Here is a 21,471-nt window from a genome sequence, read left to right on the forward strand (position 1 = left end):
TTAAATAATAAAAAAAGAGGTATTATCACCATTTTGTTGTGATTAAAATGTACATGTCATTTTTTATATTTCTTCAGTAAACCCCCTTCAGCAATATTGGGAAAATTTTGTGCTTTTAATTAAAAAAATAATATATAACATATAACATATAACATTGACAAATGGCGCTTACATAATTATAAAGGGGAAGCGCCACCCTTTACCTTGTTCAGCCCTGTCTGCATTGAATCACGTGCAGATTTTTTTATATTTTATTTTTTCCCAATTGTTTGATTTTTGATTTGTGTTTTATCCGCTATAAAGTGTGTGTTGAAGTTTTTAATTTTTTTAAATTTTCTAATATATTTGCGACGTGTGTGTTTGTGTATATATGTATATATATACCGTGTGTCAGCGTGCGTATCAAAGACGAACTTAACATAAAACACGAGAAAACATAAATTAAAATATATATATTAGAAAGGCTTATATATCTTTTCGCATTTAAAAAGCAACTTCTTCGAAAAATAAAACATGTCTGCAGGGTATAATAACGTTTTCGTTTTTTTTAAATGTAACATGAGAGCGTAAAAATTAGTGTTGTAAATGTGAAAAATGGCGATATATTATATCGAATGACATTTCTCAAAAGTGGGAAAGACTAATGAGAATTTGTTCCGCCCCTTTTTTGGTGAAATATTCCTTTAACATGCTTATAGAGGGGAAATTAATTTTACGGAACCTGTGTCATACTAGTAAACCAGTCATGGTATGGGAGACAAAAAAGACACGCTTTAAAATATTTTGAAGACGTTGCAAATGTGGTTTATGCTATACTGTTGCTTCAAAGCGGCATAAAAAAGGAGAAATGAAATTTTTTTTTTTAAAATGTTCGAAAATATGTTCAAAAAAATTGAGTACGTTTATATGCTCTTACGAATATCTAGTTAACACATTTGTAAAACGAAAAAAAAAAGAAAAAACGCTTAATTTGACTCTGTTGAATGAATTTATGTAAAATAATGTAAAAAGGTGGAAAAAATGTGTTCGTAAACGGAAAATTACAAAATTAAGTTGTTAATTCAGTTAAATTGTTTTAAAAAAAATTTCATAAATTGTTAAACAATTTTACACATAAAAAAAAAAAAAAAAAAAGTATAAATTAAAGTTGAGATGGCTAAAAAAACACATATTTAACAGAAGAAACAGAAAAACGTTTATTAATGCAAATGCATACAAAGCGGTAAAAGTTGTGCCTAAATACGAGAGAAATTGAATCCCTATGCTTAAGCTACATTTTACATAAAAAATGGAAAAAACAAGAGGGAAAAAATTGAAGAATTCTCGGATCGACAGGATTGCTCACATTGTTAACCCCCCCAGGATATACATTACATAGGTGACATTACAGTGAACAATTTATAACAAGCTGTTAATCTGCTAATTTGCGTGGGATAGAAATTGTCAGCATAAATAAATGGGAACACACCTGTACATATACACATCTTTAAATATACATGTGTGTATCCTTTTTTGGAGGAAATAAAAATTTTATTATAAATAAAATTTACATTTCGTTATCTTTAATTAGTGCATCTTGTCTGTGTTCTGATTATAAAGTAGGAGACAAACGAGATGCGGATAATGCCAGAAAGTTGGTTAAATCAACGTAACCTTAACAATAGGGCACCCACCACTTGGACATGTGCGAATATTACTTAAAGGAGGTAGATAAAATATTTCAAAATTTTTTTTTTATGCTCAAAATTTTTTCAGTATCATGTGATTACAGATCGCATTTTACTATTTCTGCACGATTCCGTTTAATAAATCATGGTGTGCAGTCATCATTAATTCGTTTACGTTTCTGCAATATGAACTGTTTTCATCAACCAAAAACCACGCGGGGGATACCTTTTCGTTGAAGATGCGGCCTTTTCTATTTTTTTTTCAGTTCACTCGTTTTGCTCATTCCCTCTTGAGGTTTCTTTTTCTGCTCATTGTTTTTCTTTACCGCATTTTTGTTTACTTCAGCTTTGTCTACTTTAGGCTTTTTTGCCTCAGTTTTATTTACCCCAGTTTTCTTCACCACGGTTTTTTTTACTTCAGTTTTGTCTACTTTAGGCTTTTTTGCCTCAGTTTTTTTTACTTCAGGCTTTTTTGCCTCAGCCTCTTTCTCCTGAGCCTTTTTCCCCCCCGCCTTCGCCATCTCCTTTCGCGCCAATTTTGCTTGTTTCCTCTTCATTTTAAAATACGCCTCCTTTTCCTTCTTCCTCTTTTTTTTCTTCTTTTCCTTTCTTTTCTGTTCTTTAATTCTTAATTTGTGCTTGTTTCTCACCTTTCCTTCCTTCAGTCTTTGTTTCTCACAATTAGCAAGATACTCATCGATCATTTCTTGGGTTAACTGACCTTTTATAGCTTTTTTCCCCAATTCGTATAAGGACGAATGCTCTTTTGCTACCAAGTATACATGACGATCCAAAAGGTGCAACGGAAAGGGGAAAAGATCTAATAATCCATAATTTTTTGGTGGCGGTCTAGGTTTTGATTCATCATAAGTGTATGTGTAATATTCTAGAGGCTTAATTTTTTCTTTTTTATCTTTTATTGGTTTTTCATATATTCTTTCGACAACATCGTACTCTTTCACTTCCGTAACTGGGAGCTTTTCTCTAAATCCGTAGGACGCTTTTTCAAATTTTTCATCATATTCCTTTACCCCGTCCTTTACATCTGCTTTTAATTTATAACGTTTCGTTTCATGTGTTTCTATATATTCTTCTACCTCCCCTGTGTCATTTTCCTTGAGGGCACAGAAAACAGTTTGAACAGTTCTTTCGATTCGCTCTACATCGGAGGGAATATTTCCTGATATTCCAAAATTGTTACCTTGCTTATTAGCATTATTTACCCTTGCTACAGTAGTTACGGTTTCGCCTGGCAGGGCATTTACATTTCCCTCCGTTGCTTCATTACTTGATTGATCATCAATTTTTGGTTCTTTTATTTCTGGCTCTTTCATTTTTGGTTCGTTTAATTCCGAATCTGTGTGCCCCTTTAATCCATAATCCCTTGTTTCGTCCGGCTTTTCGAATTCTTTTAATCCTGTAGGTGCACTATGTGTTAATTGATTTTCCTTTGCGAGGTTACTTTCATTATATGCTTTTAAGTCGTGTGGTTTGTTCTGCAATTGGTAGTCCTTCGATACGTTACTTTCGTTATATTTCTTTAACTCAGGTGGCCTGTTTTTCAGTTGATAATCTTTTGATATGTTACTTTCGTTATATTCTTTTAATTCGGGAAGTTTCCTCTTGAAGGGGTATAATGGTTTATTATATGTTTCAAATTCTTGGAGTTCAAGAGTTAGTTTATCGTTTATTCCATATATGACTCCGTCTTCATTGTCATTAAAATGTTTGCCTCTTTTCAATTTGTACACTTTCGTTTCATATTTTTTATTATCTCCTTCCCATTCACGTAAGTTTACTTCATATTCGCGTTTATTTTTTTGGAATGTAATAGATTCCTTTATGACATTTTTTTCATTCTCTTTTTGTTCACCAGCAGGTATATTTTTTAGCACATTGTTTGGTGACTCTTTCTGCTTATCTGTTAAATCACTTTTGGGAATATTTTTTAAAGGATAAGTTTTCGATTCCGTGTCTTTTTGGTTTCCTACCAGTCCACTGGGTGGTTTATTTTTCAGTTTATAATCACTCGATTGGTTCATTCTTTTACTCCCCACTATTCCACTAGGGGGGGCATTTTTGAATGGATAATTTTTTGGTTTCTCTCTTTTTTTTTTCTCATTTAATTGGTTCCTTGATACTTGCATTGGTGTACTTTCAGTAGTTTTGTTGTCTTTCTGGTTAGCGGGTAATTCGCTGAGTTGTTGCGCGGGTAACTCATCGTTTTTTGCATTATCCTCCGATTCGGGTGATTTCGCTTTCCCTGAAGAATGATTTGCTGGTTTGGCTTTTAATGCATCCGTGGGTGTTTCCTTTGGTGAGTTAGTTGTCTGTTCTCCTTTTTTGTTGACTTTTTCACGAAGTGCTTTCTCTGGTGAGTTAGTTGTCTGTTCCCCTTTTTTGCTGACTTTTAACCCACTAGGGATTGCCCTTTTCAGAGAATTTTGCATTGTCTTTTCTTTTTTACTGACGTTTAATTTGCTAGGGGGGGCTAACTTTGCAGGACTGTCCACTGATCGGACTTCATCGTTACTAACCTTTAAGCCAGTGGGGGAAGACCCCGTCAGGGGCTGAACGGTTGATCTGATCGATTTATTATTAACTTTTAGTCCTCCCATATGATCTCCCTTTAATGTGGAATTCGTTGATCCATTTTTTATTGTGTTCCCTTTTCTTAGGGGAGGTTTTTGAACATCCTGCAATAAATGACCTGTTGACCTTTTCGTTCTTTTGTTAATTTTTAATTCAGGAGGGGTAGTTCCAACTGGTGGATTGTCTCGTGTTACATCAGCTTTTTTATTAACCTTTGATGCACTTTGTTTGGCATTCCCTAGTGAATTATTTCCCGATTTATCCTTTTTACTAACGTTCGGTTTACTTTGAGGGGTATCCTTCAATGTACCGTTAGCTAATTCATCCTTTTTGTTAGCTTGTAACCCGGTAGGAGGAGAACTTTTCAATGAATGGGTCGCTGACTGATCCTTTATGTTAGCTTTTAATCCACTAGGAGGGGATTTAGTTAAGGGATTATCTGGCATTCCTTCCGCTTTTTTATTAATGTTTAGATCGGTATGAGGAGCACTCTTCAATGTGTATCCGACTGATCTGTTCTTTTCATTTTTAACGCTCATTCCAGCATGCGCAGAGCTACTCTTTAATGCTTGTTTCGTTGGTCTGATTGTCTCAGTGTTCACTTTTAACCCGTTGTGGGGGGTTCCTCTTGGTTGGCTCCCCACACTTGCTGGAGTCCCATTTCGATCTTTTAATTTGTTACCTTTTAATTGAGTGTATCCTGTATTTTCCGCTAATGATCTATCATGTCTTGAAGCCACTGATGTTCCAAAAATATGTGGCATGTCATAGAATTCCCGATGCTTAGTCTAGAAAAAGGATAGACAGTGAAGAAGTTGTAGAGAATAAATCATTTTGGATGTCAACTTGATGACATTTAAAGAAATGTCCAATGGTGTTATGTAGAAAAATGCAGGAAAAGTTTACTTATGCATTTTTGCGCTTTTTCTTTTCCTTACAAAGTTAGAGCAAATCGATGTCCAAATGAGGAAGAATATTACAAATATTTTAACATGGAGGAGGAAAATATTTTCTTTTGTCCCTTTATGGCACTTCATTTAATTTTCCATATACCCTGAAGCAAATTTTCTAGTTACGTTTTAATGGGCATCCATGAAACAATTATATTTTATTTTGTCGCGTTGCAACATGCGTGATAAGGCATTTTCCTCATTACTGCTCAGGTTAAAAGGAATAGCCAAGTGCTGAATGGTAAATCGAAATAATACGCACACATTATAAGTGTGTTATTGTTATGGCTATTGCTATTGTTATTGCTATTGTTATTGCTATTGTTATTGCTATTGTTATTGTTAGCGTGTGTGTGTACGTGTGTGTAAAGGCGGGGGAAAACAATTTCATAATAACACTAAAAAAGGTAAAACAGTCTGACATACGAGGGAAATCTAATTAATGCAACTATTAAAAGAAAGGTGTGCGAAATGAACCAATTGTTTTTAATACGGCAAAAAGTTTTCTTTAATTATATGTTTTTCAGCAAAGTGGAGGGGGCAAAAAAAAAAAAAAAAAATAATAAACAATAAATAATAAACAATAAATAGTAAACAATAAATAATAAATAAAACAATTAGCGGAAGGGGGAAATTACACGAAATTTTGTTCTAAAATTGGAATATCAGAACAGATGCATGTTTCAGTAAACTCTTTAACTTTAAAGTTGAACTGGGAGAAGGCATTAGGTGAATAAAAATTAAAACAAAAAAATTATAACCAAGTAAATTTAAAAGAGAAAAATTATCACAAAAATGGACTGTAAAGAATTATTCTGCTAAGGGACCCTTTTTCAAGAATATTACTCAGCAATTTTTGGTTTTACTATGATTACGCTATTTATTCATTTGGGTGTTCCTGTTTTGCATGATAAAATCTAAATTCTCATTTTCCTTTTCTTTTCCATGGTAGGAAGGTAACACATATATATTTACATAAAAAAGAAATAACCGCCGAATGGTAACGATGCTGACATGATCATTTTGTATATGCATATGTGTATATGTAAAAATTAACGATCACACAGGGTGACCCATGAGGGAATTGCACATTTTTACCTAGTTGTGTGAAAAATAATGAAAGAAAACGTTTTTTTTTAAGCTCATAATGGTAACCTAGGGCAGTAACAAAAATGGCATATTGCTACATGTTAGGGTTACTCTGTTACAGGAAAAGGTAACTAAAAAAAAAAATAAATAGATAGTGGAAAAAAAAAAAGAAAAGAATTCTAGAATGTTATGTGTAATGATCAATAAATTTCCACCCCTTGGAGAAGTCAAATAAATGGTTACCATTCCAATAATTCTAAATTTAACATACAGAAAAAAGTGGAAAGTAAAATAAAAGCTTTCTTTCAATTTTTTTAATTATTATTTGCTTCTTTTTGGAATTATGAAAAAAAAAAAAATGCTTCTAAGGGTAACACATAAAAAAATGGCACCTTTAATTATTCCACTCAGGGATCACTTAATCCTTACAACACATTTCTCCAGAAATACGTGATAGTTATAGTGAATGAAAAAAGGTAGAGTTATTTAAATAGGCAATATTTTCGTACATTTCTTAAAAATAATTACATTATGTGTAGAATAAAATTTCGCTGCATGTTTTTAAGTAGCACTTACATTACAAGCACATAAAATGAGATGAAGGTGATCCCTTAAAATGAATAAATCGTGCACAGTATATATTACCATTTTCGTATTTTTAATTTAAAAGGGATGGAAGTTGTAAAATAAAGATCTGCATCATTTCAGGTATTAAAAAAAACTGTGCATAAAAATATGTACTCGAAAAAGACGCCCTGCATTAAGCGTGTTCCAATTTCGTTCACTTATCATATGATATGCATAAAGTTAAGATCAAGCAAGAAGAAGGTGCACTACTGCCCAACGAAATAAATTTAATAATAATTTATCTTTCAATTGAGCGCTTTGCACAACATTTATATTACTTCTTTGGCTTAAAAGTGTGAATGGATATTCAGCCAAAGTGTAACTAAGGAATAATGAAAATAAGAGCATATTGCATATGTATAGCAAAGTGATACATTTTTTTTTTTTTTTCTTAAATGTCATCGGCAGAGTTCATTAAAGAAGCTATTTTGTAAATATGCTACTCATAATGTGTGTACTTATAGATGTAAAAAAATCTATTTTGTGCTCCTTTTTGTGGTTGGAGAAAACATTGCTTTGTTTTATTCGTTCTGAGTTAGCCTATAATTATAACACTGTTTTTTGTTTTTTGTATTTTTTTTAATACGCAAAGGGATATACTCCACACGGGGAAACAACTACCCCTTTAAGATTATTTAATTGAAGTATCTTTGTCTGTTGCGATGAAGCACCAGGTGGTTATTCGTCTTATTCACGAAACCGTTGTACATCACAAAAAAAGGATGTGCTCCTTTTCATCTTTTAGAGAGAGACGTTTTTCATCAAATATGGATTGTACACCTTGCGTGAGAGAAGAGTCATAGAGCATTGAAGCTGCTCCCTTTCTAGAATGACGCACAAACGAACTTTACAAAAAAAAGGGTTCACCAAATGAGAGAAGCGTATGCATATATGTGTGTTTCAGGTAGCGCATCTCTTTATTCCTGTAACGATAGCCACAAAGGAGTATAAAAATAACGACTGAATTTTGTCGAGCAGCTGGAAAAAAGGGCGAAGAACATCACTAGGTATGTAAAACGAACTAATGAAAAACTCGTTATGCTATAAGGCCCATGAGATGAACCCCTTCTGAAGTGTTAATCCTTTAGGTTAAATAGTATACAAATGGTAGCAAATAATGCGGCTAGTTTTTACATTTCACATGTAAAAAAAGTGATGGAGAACTTTAAAAAAAGTAGATTCCTCTTTTGTAAACGGAAGTTTAAATGTTCGCTGGAACACTGTATTTGATTTTTTCTTCGTTTGTTATCTTTCTAAGTAATGCTCTGGGTCATCCCTCAAATCCCATTCTTGCTTAATCAATTTCAAGAAGTACTTAAAATCATCCTCACACCATCCCATCAAAATTTTGAAACTCTCCTTTTTTTCATCTAAAGTAAGGTTTGGGTTATTAAGGTTACTCATCATTTCAGTGTGCACACTATCTGCGTATTTACACCATCTCTTTTTCCACATTTGATCACACCAGTAATGGTTCATATCATCTGTAAATTCAACATATCGATTTGTAATGTCCAGAAGAATATCATCATATTCTCTTTCACAACTTTCAATAAGTAGATCTAGATTTGCAATGTCATCAAGTTCATCTTCTTCAAGGGGGTAATCAGAATTATAAAATTCCAAGGTCTGTGTTGTTGCATCTTCTGGTTCTAATGCATTTTCCTCTGGAACTCCAGGTACATTGTCGTAGGATTCTTCCGCCAGATTTCTCTTAAATGTGATGCCTGTTCCTTTCCCATTAAATGCTTTTGTACATTTGGTAGAGAATTTATTAACGTCTCTGCAAATTGGGAATTAAGAGTGCACGTTGAGAAGTTTTGCTGCTTTTTCGTTCGTACTGCTTAAATGTTCATGTAAGAAAAATGGAAGCATGGGGCGAAAAAAACAAAACAAAAAATGTGTCCACACAGGCGTATGGGTACACAACAGTCCGATGAATTTTACCTATAATTAAGGGATCCCTGGAATATGCACAATAAAAGGGATAAATATATAATATTTTTAAAAAGGGTGACCGCATTTATAGTTACATTTTTATTTCTCGATTTTATGGGCGAGATTGAAGATTCCACTGTAGTCACGTTTTTGACTCGATTTGACGCACCACTACGTTTTGCATTAATATATAAGAGACTGCATCGATGCTTCATTTTAAAATAATATATTCTGCAAATATTTGGGATATATTTTTAATGGTGAGCAAATTTGTGAGATGTCCCTTGCCTTACTGGAACATTCTTCTACTCACAAAGGGAATATAGCAGTGGTAATTTTTTTAAATGGTATTCAATAATATATATATTATTTTAGCATAGAACAAAAAAAAATTACAAACAGTAATTCAAAATTTGAATTATGAAGAAGAAAAAAAGGGTAATCAGTTTTGGACAAAAAAATTGACGATTATGGAACAAAATGCTACCCTTCCGTTGGTGTTAATCCAGAAGAATATGGCAAAACAGCAGGTCGTTTTACTCGAACAACTTTGACATTTTTCATACTACATCCTAAAATGAATATATAGAACAATAAAATAACATATATTATAATTAATACTTGTAAACCTGTAGGTTCTCCTAAAATGTGCTTTCAATATTTTGTCATCCTTTGCATTTACGTAAGCGAAAATCTGACACTGTTACAACTTTTGCTCAATTTAATATTCAACTCACTCATGTCTTGTACTTTATAAATTTGTGAAAAAGGAAGCGCTATTTTATTCTTTTGCATTAATTCCTTATTTGGCTTAATTTATATATGAAGCACAAACTGCTTACTTTCTTTTTTCGTAAAAGTTACAGCGATTTATAACGATAAAAAATGGCACAAATACGTGTGATATTGTACATGCAGATATGATTACAGCTCAGTTTAGTATATATAACATTTTGTATATATTTTTATTTTTTTTTCAAAGAATAATTGCACAGCTAACTTAAAGCAACAGCGAAAAATAGTTTGACGTTCAATTTTGTTTTTTTAATATTAGCCCCCAAATGTCATAGGCACAGAATTGCAGCATAACTAGTACGCTATATATAAGATGCCAATGCTAAAAAAATATAATAATAGTAATAATAACAATAATAAAAATAATAAAATAGTACAAGCGTGAACAAACACATTTCAGCGAAATAAAACTGCAGCTGCGAAGCGCTTCAAACAATATTGGTCACATATATGTTTTGTTAACAACTATTATCGGGTTATGTGGCTGTTGTAAAAGGTGAGGCACACGAATGAGGCCATAATTATGATGAAAAATTTGCAACTGACTGTGCCATATTTATGAATTATTTTTAAAAAGTAAAAATATATTTATAGCACATTTTTACAGAAAAGATGGCAAAAAAAATGGAGAGGTTAGCAAAAGACTATCACATAATTGTATAACACTTATCCTTTTTATAATTTAAACTTTCATTTTTATGGTAAAATGAAAGCTGTAAAAAAATTTGGTGTAGTAATATGGATGTATTTTTTCATTACAAGTCGCAAAATTATTTGTCATCTATATTGTAACAACCTTTTTAACCATATCCTGAGCAGTAAATGATGTAGAAATAAATTTTGCCAATTTTTAATTTTCACCTTATGTTCGTTTATATTTTAAAAAAATTTTCTGAAATGTAAATTTCCAGAATTTTGGTGAGACTACACCATCAGCATTAATGTTGCTAAAATATATACTAATTTTTATGCGTCTTTTCGTAATGTGAATAATTTTACAAAATTAGCAAAACAGCTTGCACACATTGAATTTTCTTCATTTTGCTAAATATTGCGTTAACGGAATGTTGGGGATTGTTGCTAATGAGGCAGAAAATGTGAAAAGAAATTTTACCAATAATAGCACTTTTGTGCGTAATTCCTTATGTGCTATTTTTTTTTTTTTTCAATTAAAAAAATGAGGAGGATTCAGCATGATAGTTAACATTTTTTTCAGCTAAAATGAGGTAAATAGCATGGAGAGGGAGTACACGAAGGACTTCCTTTTTTTTCATGTCTTATTATTTGTTTTGCTTTTCTGATAAAGTAACGAATAGGTGCCATACAAACTTTACATTAAAGAATATTCACGAATGGGCTAAATTTATTGGAACAGGTGAAAAGTTGGCAAAGAGGAAAATAATGTTGTGCGCGACAAATGCAGAAGTGTGTCATCTGTTGCGAGCTATTCAGTATATATATATGTGTTTACGCTTAAGGCGTGGGGTCTTTTTTTGGAATTAGCCAAAAGAGCCACAACTTCCCTAACGTTTCTAGGCCAATCAATATATGAAAAAATAAACACACTGCGCAATACCGAACAATTTTAGAGTTATAATGAAACATTAAATAATTTTTATAGTAGAGGGAAAAAAGAGGTGTTCATTTAGCTAGCTCAATTCGCTACTTCATTTCGATACTGAATTGAGGGAACATATAAAAGATTATTACCCTTTTTCGGTAAAGTTATAAGAGCGCTTTTGCCGGTTCAAAATAAGTTGTATAGTTTTATTTGATTTTATTGTTCTTTATAAAAATTTCTTTTAATTTTTCTTACCCTTTTTTATCAATGGAGAGGAGTATTTTTCGCAAAAAAAAAAAAAAAAGGTGAGACTCACCAATTTTGGAATTGGTCACATGTTTTGAGGGGCTAGGCAGCTAGCTAAAAATCGCAATACTTGTGTGCAAACATGAACGTGTGTTTATACATATATGTATATATGCATTTTTTTGTATAATACTGTGATGTTCTCTAGCCCCTATTATATATGAATGTTTTCCTTCATAAAAAAACGTCTTTGCGAATTGAAAAAGAAATAACCGAAACGGTTAACATTTTATCCCTCTTCACTGTTTCTTATTTTGGTTGTACACAATTGAAGCTGGTTTGCTTGAAAAAAAAGAACACACCATCGCGATATGCATGTGTTTTTATAAGCAAAATAGCTACAAATAAATTATAATGTGAATAGAGTTTCATTGAGCGGATGTGATAATTTGAGTTTTCAACATATATTTTGAATTATACGCGCTGTAACTAGGCAGGGAAACAAAAAGTACACGCTTAAACGTGCAGCATTCATCACAGCACATATATAAGATATTCGCATGATTTCTTTTTCTAGCAGTTCGTGTACATTAAATAATTAAATATGTCAATAAATGTTGACCATTTTAAAGACATTAACAGGAAACAAATTATGAAATTTATTGGGCGAAACAGCCATGTGCGAAAAGGATTAGTGCTCGATAGCTTCTTTCTATAGAACCCCGCGCAACAGGTGTTATCACATGGATGGTATATGACATAAATATTACACGCATTATTTTTTTGAAAAACTCTTTTAAAAAGTAATAATATATCACTATTGCATTATAAATGTTGTTTAATTATTAGAATAAATATGAAATTACGATTTTTGTTTCGGATTAATACAACTGTTCAGATGAAGCATGGTGGCTCGCTCTGTGAACATATAATATAATAAGTACCGCGCATCCCTTAATAGATTTTCTTGTTTGTTAGCCTCTATTTTTTGAGGTTTTTTTTATTCTAAACATAATTTTATGTTAATTTTTCTTTATTTAGTAAATGTTTATTTTAGCTTTTTCTTTTTTTACTATCCTTTTAACTTTTTTTTTTCTTTTTCTGTGTGATATAGAAGTATATTTCTGAATTTATAGATAATGGTATAATAATTATACATAATTTTTTACCAAAAAAAAAATTTTTTTTTTGCATGTAGTAATAAGGGTGTTATAGTTATTTTATTATGAATAACACTTTTTTTTATTTCATTTTCTACAACCTATTTACTTGTTCATTTTATGTAAACAACTGATTGTTGATATGTGGATTAAAATTACAACAGAAAAAAAAAAAAAAAAAATCAACGAATGGATGAAGTACTTTTATACATGTGTTGACAACGGTGAAAAAAAAAAAAAAAAAAAAACACATAATAAAATAACCCTTATTTTTTTTGGTTTTTTACGTACAGCGCAAAAACAATTTAATATTATATTAACATTGACAAAAAAAAAAACACTATATATATATATTTTATTGAATGGGTGTGGTAATATGTATAAGCTTGAAAGGGTTCATTTAAAAAGCCATAATTTAGAAAAAAAAAAAAACTTAAAAATTAACGTCATCTATATAAAACTGTGCTTAAAACTGAGGCTATATTACTATTATTATATATTGATGATTGATGGTATTATTAGTATATATTTATACCTATATATGAGTTAAAATTTTATTCATTTGTGTTTATAGTTTTGTTCTTTGCAATAGTTAGAATCCCCTAATTTATAATTACGTTTATATACCACATTTTTTTTCAAACTTTTTGTTGAGTTGGAATCACTAAGAATAGAAGTCTTCATTCTAAGTAAAACCCTCGAAAGCTTTATTCTATTTAAAAACTATAGTTTATTCATTAAGTTTTACGATTTTTTCTCTTTTTTTTTTTTTTTTTACGTCGTAGTTTTTAAAGATTCTTAAATAAGCTCTTTGTTTGTTCTCGTTGATCTAACATGAAATTAATTAATTAAAATTACAAAATATGTTGTTAAAAAATTAGTTAATACTATGGTTAGTTGTTACATTAATTAGATTTTTTTTTTTTTTTTTTTTATTGATGCTTGATTTTATTTCGTTCTTGCATTTTAGAGATGCTTTATTGGTGTAATTTTTTTCATCTTAAGCTTTAGGATAAGCATCAATATTAAGTTACTACGTATAGTTAGTCATTTGTATTATATATTTATATATACATTTCTTTTTAAATTTAAAAAAAGTTGTGAAACCGTTAAGCGTCACAGTAATTGCATTCAAAACAACTTATTTTATGGAAACGAGAATTGTGTAATTATTTATTTAAATACAGGATAAATGGCAACGCTTACGAATTATCTTAGGAGAGAAAAATTAAATATTTTCCTCTTTTGTGTTAAAATATTTCTTTTTTCTCTCCTAATATGGATTCTGACTTGTTCTAAATATGTAAGACAGTAAAATGAGAATTTGCATTGGGGGGATTAAACTTTCTACGATTTTGTGGCATAGCATGAATTGCACTTTTCACTCTGCTTTTCCTATAGTTGAGATACACATTTATTTTAACATTTTATTTTATACCCTTCATAGAGTAAGAATGGAGTAAATAGAGGTGGTGGGGATAATTTGGCAAAAGCGTCAGATTCAGGATTTGACAGATCGCTAGCCGAAAAGTCTGAGGGCTTCAGTTCTCCCTTTGCAGGATTATCCGGAAAATCAAAGGTGGGATTAAAAGGAAAAGGAAACAAAAATTGTAAATTATAACACACACACTAAGATGGAAAAATAACAATAAGAAATGGAAGTTCTACGTGTGCTTCTTTTTCTTTTTGGCAAAATAAAGAGATATATGAAAGAGAAAAGAATGATGAAAATGTAGATAATAATATTTTTTGCGAAATTGCGAAAGAAGAGTGAAAGGATAAAAAAAGACACAATAATATCCTTGAGAAAAGCATATTCGATTATTTTTATCTGTTTCGTTTATTTACATACTTGTTCGCTTATTTTTTTAATTACACTTTTTTTCCAATTATATTTTTTTTTATTCCTTTAGGATTATTACAGCGTGTTAGGAGTTCCTAGAGATGCGACAGAAAATGATATAAAGAAGGCGTATAGAAAGTTAGCCATGAAATGGCACCCAGATAAACACTTAGATGAGAATGACAAAAAGGCTGCGGAGGAAAAATTTAAGCTTATTTCTGAAGCTTATGATGTTTTGTCAGACCCTGATAAAAAAAAAACGTACGATTTGTATGGTGAAGAAGGAATTAAAGGAAATATGTCTGGTGACGATGTCCATTTTTTTAATGCAGGAATGGATCCAGCTGATCTGTTCAATAAGTTTTTTAGTTCCAGCAAAACCTTCTCGTTTACATCAGTTTTCGACGACGACTTCCCGCCGTTTTCGTCCTTCGTCCATAACATGGGTGCTAAGGGCGGCCGATCTCCGGGTTCTTCAGGTTAAAAAATGGAGACATGGAAGAACCGCGCGAGGAGGAGCTTCCGCGTGTTCGCATCTGCATGAGTACATATGTACATATATATATATATATATATATATATATATATGTATGTGTGTGTGCACGCATTTATCCCCCCCCGTTTTATTGCAGGCAAAAACCCCGAAGGTTATAAATCCGAAACCTACGAAGTAAGTCTTCTACTGTCCCTGGAAGAACTATATAACGGATGCAAAAAGAAACTCAAAATTACGAGAAAAAGGTTCAACGGAACTCAAAGCTATGACGACGATAAATTGGTAACGATCGATGTAAAAGCGGGATGGAACGAAGGAACGACCATTACGTTTTATGGTGAGGGTGATCAATCATCTCCTTTGTTAGAACCAGGTGATTTAATTTTCAAAGTAAAAACAAAAGAACACGAACGCTTTGTGAGGGAAGGAAATAATTTGATATATAAGTGCCATGTGCCTCTAGACAAAGCCTTAACAGGTTTTCAATTTATAGTAAAATCGTTAGATAACAGAGAAATTAATATAAGAGTAGACGACATTGTTACACCTAATTCTAGGAGAATGATTCCAAAGGAAGGAATGCCTTCTTCAAAAAATCCATCCAAGCGTGGAGATCTGATAATTGAATTTGAGGTTATATTTCCAAAAAGCTTAACTAGTGAAAGAAAAAAAATAATAAGAGAGGTTTTAGCCAATACTTTTTAAAAGGAATGTCCCGAAAAGAACTACATTAACGAAAGGGACGTTGCATGATATGCCAAAGGGCGAGAATTAGCGCCCGTAAATATTATGTAATTTCCTAAAATTCGATTAAAATTGGAAAGTACCCCAAGCGCATTCGATTCGTATTACGTGATGTTATCTTTAATGCCGCTTCTCTGCAGTGAAGAAAAATGAATGGAATTTAGGTTTTATCTAATTAGTGTATTAAATAAATAATTAAATAAAATTTGTTTAATTTTTAAAGAAAAAAAATAATAAAAAAATGTTGCAAGTTCTTATGTAAAATGTAATATTTAACTAAATAAAGAACCTTTTTTTTCCTTCATTTTTTTTTCACTCCTTTTTTGTTTACCCTCTCTTGTTTTTCGTTTTTTGTTACTTTTTTTCCTCCCCCATTTTCGAAATATCTTAATTTGTAGTTATGTTTATGTGTACCCCTTACGTCTAGTTTTCGCCATAAAGTTGAATTACCCGTTCACATATTTTTATACATACATACACACATACGTATATATATACATATACACATGTATCATATGTATATTTATATAACCGTTTGAGCTGAAGAAAAAGATAAAAGAAGAAACTCTTTTATAAACAAACTTTTTTCGACGTTAATATTATATTATTTTAGAAAATGTTCCACCTTAAATGGTTGATGTGTATCTGCGAAGGGTGTATGAATAGATGTGCTAGAGTGGATAACTTTTTTGGAACAGTGAAAAAGGATTGCTTGCAAAAAATTCCTCTATGCCGTCAAGATGACTTTTGGGTCTAAAAATTGATGCACCTGTTTGAGTTCGACTTAGTGGCGGCACCCTTAGGTATAATAACACGTATAGAGTTATATAACCACCCGGGTAAGCACGATTTACATTATTACAAAATGTTAGTTCTATGAGAAATTTGCAGTTTCCATAGTTTCCTTTTCTTGATGGCTTACGTTCTAGGTTATATAAAAAAAAAGGGTAGTGCACCGTTTGGCTAAACTAGCGTTCCCAACCGGTCTACTGTTGTATATATTTATAATTAAAAACTGTGCATGAAATGCTAATTAGTATGTTCGTAAAAAAAGGGAAATGTGTGCCTTAATTTTGCGCACTTTCCAGTAGAACACTTTCCTTTGGTAGTGATTAAAAAGGGCTAGACTCATCAAAAGGAAAGGAAAAATGCTGATTAGCAGTGGATTGCAAAAGGAGCTATTTACTAATACTTACATTTCTTTAAGAATTATGATGCTAAAATTGGCCTAATAGAAGAAACTAACTTTGAATCGTTACTAAATGGATGGCTTTTGATAAATCGAGGGGGTCATCATATGATCGTGCGTATGAAGTTAAAGGGATGTAAAATAGCATAATCATTTGATGTAGAAGAATGGGCAATAAGCCAATGAGAGGAGTACTAGAATAGGGGGTGATAAACATGCGAAAATAATAATACAGCCATATGGTTGAGAACATATATACATAGAACATCACACAAGAAACACACTTATGCCAGCATTGAAACGGAACATGTGATGCGTATGGAATTGTTTGTACAACCATATGAGGCATCTTTTTTTTTTAATTTTATAAATCATTTTTAAAATAAATCGCACGGCTAAAAAGATAAAATAAGTCGCACCGCTAATCAGTAGATGGATCAAAACTCCAATTACGCAATAGGCGTTACGCAAAAAAAAAAAGAAAAATAACGCAGAACAGATAAACGTATTGATATTCCCTTTGTTATAACTTCCCTTAATGTTTTTTATATTCCATTTAACGAAAATAATTATGCACATATTAATGAATACTTGAAATGCGTTTTTAAGTATTAACAACAACAACAATTATGAAATAAAACTGCACCATTTAATATGTAATTGTATCTATCGTGCTTTCTTACAACATGTGTATAAAAAAAAAAAAAAAAGGACAACTATCCACAACCCTTTTTTAAAAAAATATAGTTTAAACTTAAAAATGTATAATGAAAAAAAAAAAAATCTGATGGAATATTTTCTCAAAACAAGTATACAAAATTATTAATTATTCATATAAAGGAAATTGGAATATAAAAAGGGATCTTTTTCTTTGGGAGGAAAATAAAATTATGATCAAAGGCTCTTTCACGATAAAAATAGAAAAGATAAATGAAGCAAATACTATATTAATACATGAGAAATGTGCATATACATATTCATGTACATATAAATATATATACATATCCACTTTTTTGTACATGAACACAAAATTTAATGTATATTCAAACTATATTTAATTTGTCGATTTATTGGCATCATCTTTTAGGTAGAATTTTATGGTAATACGTGATAACGAGCATTAAATTTTTTGAAAGCTCTATGCATTCTTTTAATTTTATTTAATTTAACCTCGTAATAAACTACCATCATAATACCTACGATGCAAAGTACAATAGCACCTACTTCAAAGCCCATCATTGCAAGTATGGCCACAGCTATTAAGTTAAACAAAAGTGGGAAAAGCAGTTTGTATTTCTTCATATAAAAAAATAATGTACTTCGCATACCTTTTTCTTTTACAGGGCTGGTTTCTTTATTTTTTGCTTTCATTGAACGCATCATTTCGTATTCAAATGATGTATCTATATATTTTAATAAATTTCCAAGCGCCGTGCGTTCTTTTGCAAGCTCTTTTTTAGATTCTTTGGCTTTCTCATATTCTTCTCTCATTAATGCTTCACCTGATTTTTGCCTATTATCTGGTGTCATTCCACGAAATGCTTCCTGCTGAAAATTCCCTGGTCCTTTCCTCATATCAAGATGCTGTTGAGGATGGCCAAAAACGTTTGGAGCGTGTTGTGATTTATGACCCTTCTTCTGATGTTTCGAATCCTTTACATTAGGGCCATATGGTCCATAGTGTTTTGGTGCATTAAACTGTTGATCGGGATAACCCCCCTTTTTTGGTCTATTATATTGTCCTTTATAATTTTCATCTGTATCGAATGAATTATACGGTCCATTAAAACGATCATCGTAATTTTGTGGGGGATATTGTTTTTCCGAATCATATTCACTTTTCATTGAAGCTGATGATTTTTCATGATCATAAGGATACTTTCCTTCATTACCTCGATCCATGGAATTGTAATTAGGATTTCTTCGGTCGGGATGTCGGTCTTCCCTATATTTTCTGTTTCGTCGATCGGGATGTCGCTCTTCCTTACGCCTTCGGTTTCTTGGACCGGGATATTCTTCATCGTTATGACTGGCATTTCTTGAATCAGGGTGTCGGTCTTCCCTATTTTTCCTATTTCGTCGGTCGGGACGTCGATCTTCCCCATAATTTTGGTCTCCCTGGTCTGGGTGTCGCTCATCTCTATAATTGGGTTTTCGTGGATCAGAGTGTTCTTCATCGTCATGACTGGCATTTCGTGGATCAGGGTGTCGGTCTTCCCTATTTTTTCTGTTTCGTCGGTCGGGACGTCGATCTTCCCCATAATTTTGGTTTCCCTGGTCTGGGTGTCTCTCATCTCTATAATTGGGTTTTCGTGGATCAGAGTGTTCTTCATCGTCATGACTGGCATTTCGTGGATCAGGGTGTCGGTCTTCCCTATTTTTTCTGTTTCGTCGGTCGGGACGTCGATCTTCCCCATAATTTTGGTTTCCCTGGTCTGGGTGTCTCTCATCTCTATAATTTTGATTTCTTGGGTCTGGATGTCTCTCATCTCTATAATTTTGATTTCTTGGGTCTGGATGTTGTTCATCTCTATAGTTGGGGTTTCGTGGATCAGGGTGTCGCTCATCTCTATAATTTTGATTTCTTGGGTCTGGATGTTGCTGATCTCTATAGTTGGGATTTCTTGGGTCGGGATGTTGCTGATCTCTATAGTTGGGGTTTCTTGGGTCGGGATATTGCTGACCTCTATAATTGGGGTTTCTTGGGTCGGGATATTGCTGATCTCTATAGTTGGGGTTTCTTGGGTCGGGATATTGCTGATCTCTATAGTTGGGATTTCTTGGGTCGGGGTATTGCTGATCTCTATAGTTGGGATTACTTGGGTCGGGATATTGCTGATCTCTATAATTGGGGTTTCTTGGGTCTGGATGTTGCTGACCTCTATAATTGGGGTTTCTTGGGTCGGGATATTGCTGATCTCTATAATTGGGGTTTCTTGGGTCTGGATGTTGCTGATCTCTATAGTTGGGATTTCTTGGGTCGGGATATTGCTGATCTCTATAATTGGGGTTTCTTGGGTCTGGATATTGCTGATCTCTATAATTGGGGTTTCTTGGGTCGGGATATTGCTGATCTCTATAATTGGGATTTCTTGGGTCTGGATATCTTTGATCTCTATAGTTGGGATTCCTTGGGTCGGGATATCTTGGATCTCTATAGTTGGGATTGCGGGGATCTTGAAAACTGTCATAATTATTATTAGGAAAGTGTTTACGCGATAATTCCTCATAGCCCTTCTCACCTTTTAATAGCTTTTGTAGTTTATCAATATTACCATTAAATCTTAAATCGTTCATTTGACCGTGCTGCTTTATACCTTTTAGCATTTTATTAATTTTTTTTTGAATACGTTTATCTTTCAATAATGAAGATAACTGGTGTGCAAAACCACCTCCTCCTGCTCCTCCTCTGTGATCTACTGGGCCTTGCATATACCTATCTCTGTATTGCGGATAGCCCTGATGAAAATCCATAATGGCGTCCCCCCTCAGCAATCTACTAGCCCTTAGCCCTGAAGAGTCATTTTGCTTGCCTTCTATGTTCCATGGTTCCCCGCAGGAAGGTGACTATAAATGTTAAGACAAAGTTTGGTTTTGTTTTTAACAAAATGCATTTATTTTGAAATTAAAATAATCACATTAAAATGAAAATAGCACAGGATGTACGAAAGGAAATATAAAAAAGGAAAAAGAAAAAAAGAATGCATAAATTTACACATATAATAACTATCTATTGCCCTACCTGCTCGAAACGTTGCCATATCCATATTAAAATGGAATATGTAAAAGCCTTACTAAAAAGATAAAAGTAATTATTTGTCCTTTCTTTCATACGGTATTTTTTTATGATTACTAAAATGTGGGAATGGTTAGAATTTCTTTGTATAAGATACTTTTCTAGATAATATTAAATATTATCACTATGCAATGTTTATTTTCTTGATTGTAACATATATTTTCTATTTTTTCAAAATTTTAGAAACTCTATAATAACCCATCCTTTAAACTGTAATTTCGAAATATCGCTCACAATGTTATATACTGCTTATAAGGTACCGGAAAAAAAGATTTGCATTCAGGTAAAAATTGTTTTTTAGGTGTATGTTTCATATAGCAATATTTCGAAACAAGTTTAATGTAAACTAAAATAGAAAAAAAAAATAAATTAAAATAATAAAAATAGAAGTTAAAATAAATAAAAATAAATTAAAAATATTAATTCGTAAAATTAATTTCCTTAATTCATTGCAATAATTATTTCTTCACAATAAATTAAATATTAATATGAATAAAATGCTAAAAGAAATAAGCCATCAAGAAAAAAAATAAAACTAATAAAAGAGAGGGGGAAAAAATTGAAATGGGGATATTGTAGTGCGTAAAATAAAAAAAAATTGTTTAAATGAAAATAGGGAAAAAATAAATTTATTTAAAATACGTTAGTGCTCATTTTTTTTTTATAGTAACATATATGTAGTGTTTAAGAAATTAATCGTTATTATAAGAATTAAAAGGAATAAAACTTAAAAAAATACGGCATGTTTTATGCTACGTTACCACCGCATATAACTTAC

General features: G+C 31.9%; 4 protein-coding genes across 4 annotated transcripts; 1 reads left to right on the top strand and 3 right to left on the bottom strand.

Annotated features, from left to right (window-relative positions):
* Nucleotides 1-1,918: 1,918 nt before the first annotated feature.
* On the bottom strand, nucleotides 1,919-5,023 carry PVX_118682 (erythrocyte membrane protein 3, putative; the record flags this gene model as incomplete). Its single annotated transcript, XM_001615980.1, has 1 exon — nucleotides 1,919-5,023. One exon carries the CDS (start codon nucleotides 5,021-5,023, stop codon nucleotides 1,919-1,921), a length of 3,105 nt encoding a protein of 1,034 aa, XP_001616030.1.
* A 3,147-nt stretch (nucleotides 5,024-8,170) lies between these two features.
* On the bottom strand, nucleotides 8,171-9,078 carry PVX_118685 (hypothetical protein, conserved; the record flags this gene model as incomplete). Its single annotated transcript, XM_001615981.1, has 2 exons — nucleotides 8,171-8,708; nucleotides 8,873-9,078. The coding sequence occupies 2 exons, from the start codon at nucleotides 9,076-9,078 to the stop codon at nucleotides 8,171-8,173; spliced, it is 744 nt and encodes a 247-aa protein (XP_001616031.1).
* A 4,863-nt stretch (nucleotides 9,079-13,941) lies between these two features.
* Nucleotides 13,942-16,306, top strand: PVX_118690 (40 kDa heat shock protein, putative; the record flags this gene model as incomplete). The annotated part of the gene is made up of 4 exons (XM_001615982.1): nucleotides 13,942-13,982; nucleotides 14,075-14,204; nucleotides 14,539-14,947; nucleotides 15,101-16,306. The coding sequence occupies 4 exons, from the start codon at nucleotides 13,942-13,944 to the stop codon at nucleotides 15,667-15,669; spliced, it is 1,149 nt and encodes a 382-aa protein (XP_001616032.1). The 3' UTR covers nucleotides 15,670-16,306.
* Nucleotides 16,307-17,768: 1,462 nt separating this feature from the next.
* On the bottom strand, nucleotides 17,769-21,041 carry PVX_118695 (Pv-fam-d protein). The gene is made up of 2 exons (XM_001615983.1): nucleotides 20,640-21,041; nucleotides 17,769-20,464 (listed from the first exon to the last, which is right to left on the bottom strand). The coding sequence occupies exons 1-2, from the start codon at nucleotides 20,727-20,729 to the stop codon at nucleotides 17,993-17,995; spliced, it is 2,562 nt and encodes an 853-aa protein (XP_001616033.1). The 5' UTR covers nucleotides 20,730-21,041; the 3' UTR covers nucleotides 17,769-17,992.
* Between the last annotated feature and the right edge of the window lie 430 nt (nucleotides 21,042-21,471).

This window comes from Plasmodium vivax, chromosome 12 (assembly GCF_000002415.2).
Source record: "Plasmodium vivax chromosome 12, whole genome shotgun sequence".
NCBI classification, from domain to species: domain Eukaryota; phylum Apicomplexa; class Aconoidasida; order Haemosporida; family Plasmodiidae; genus Plasmodium; species Plasmodium vivax.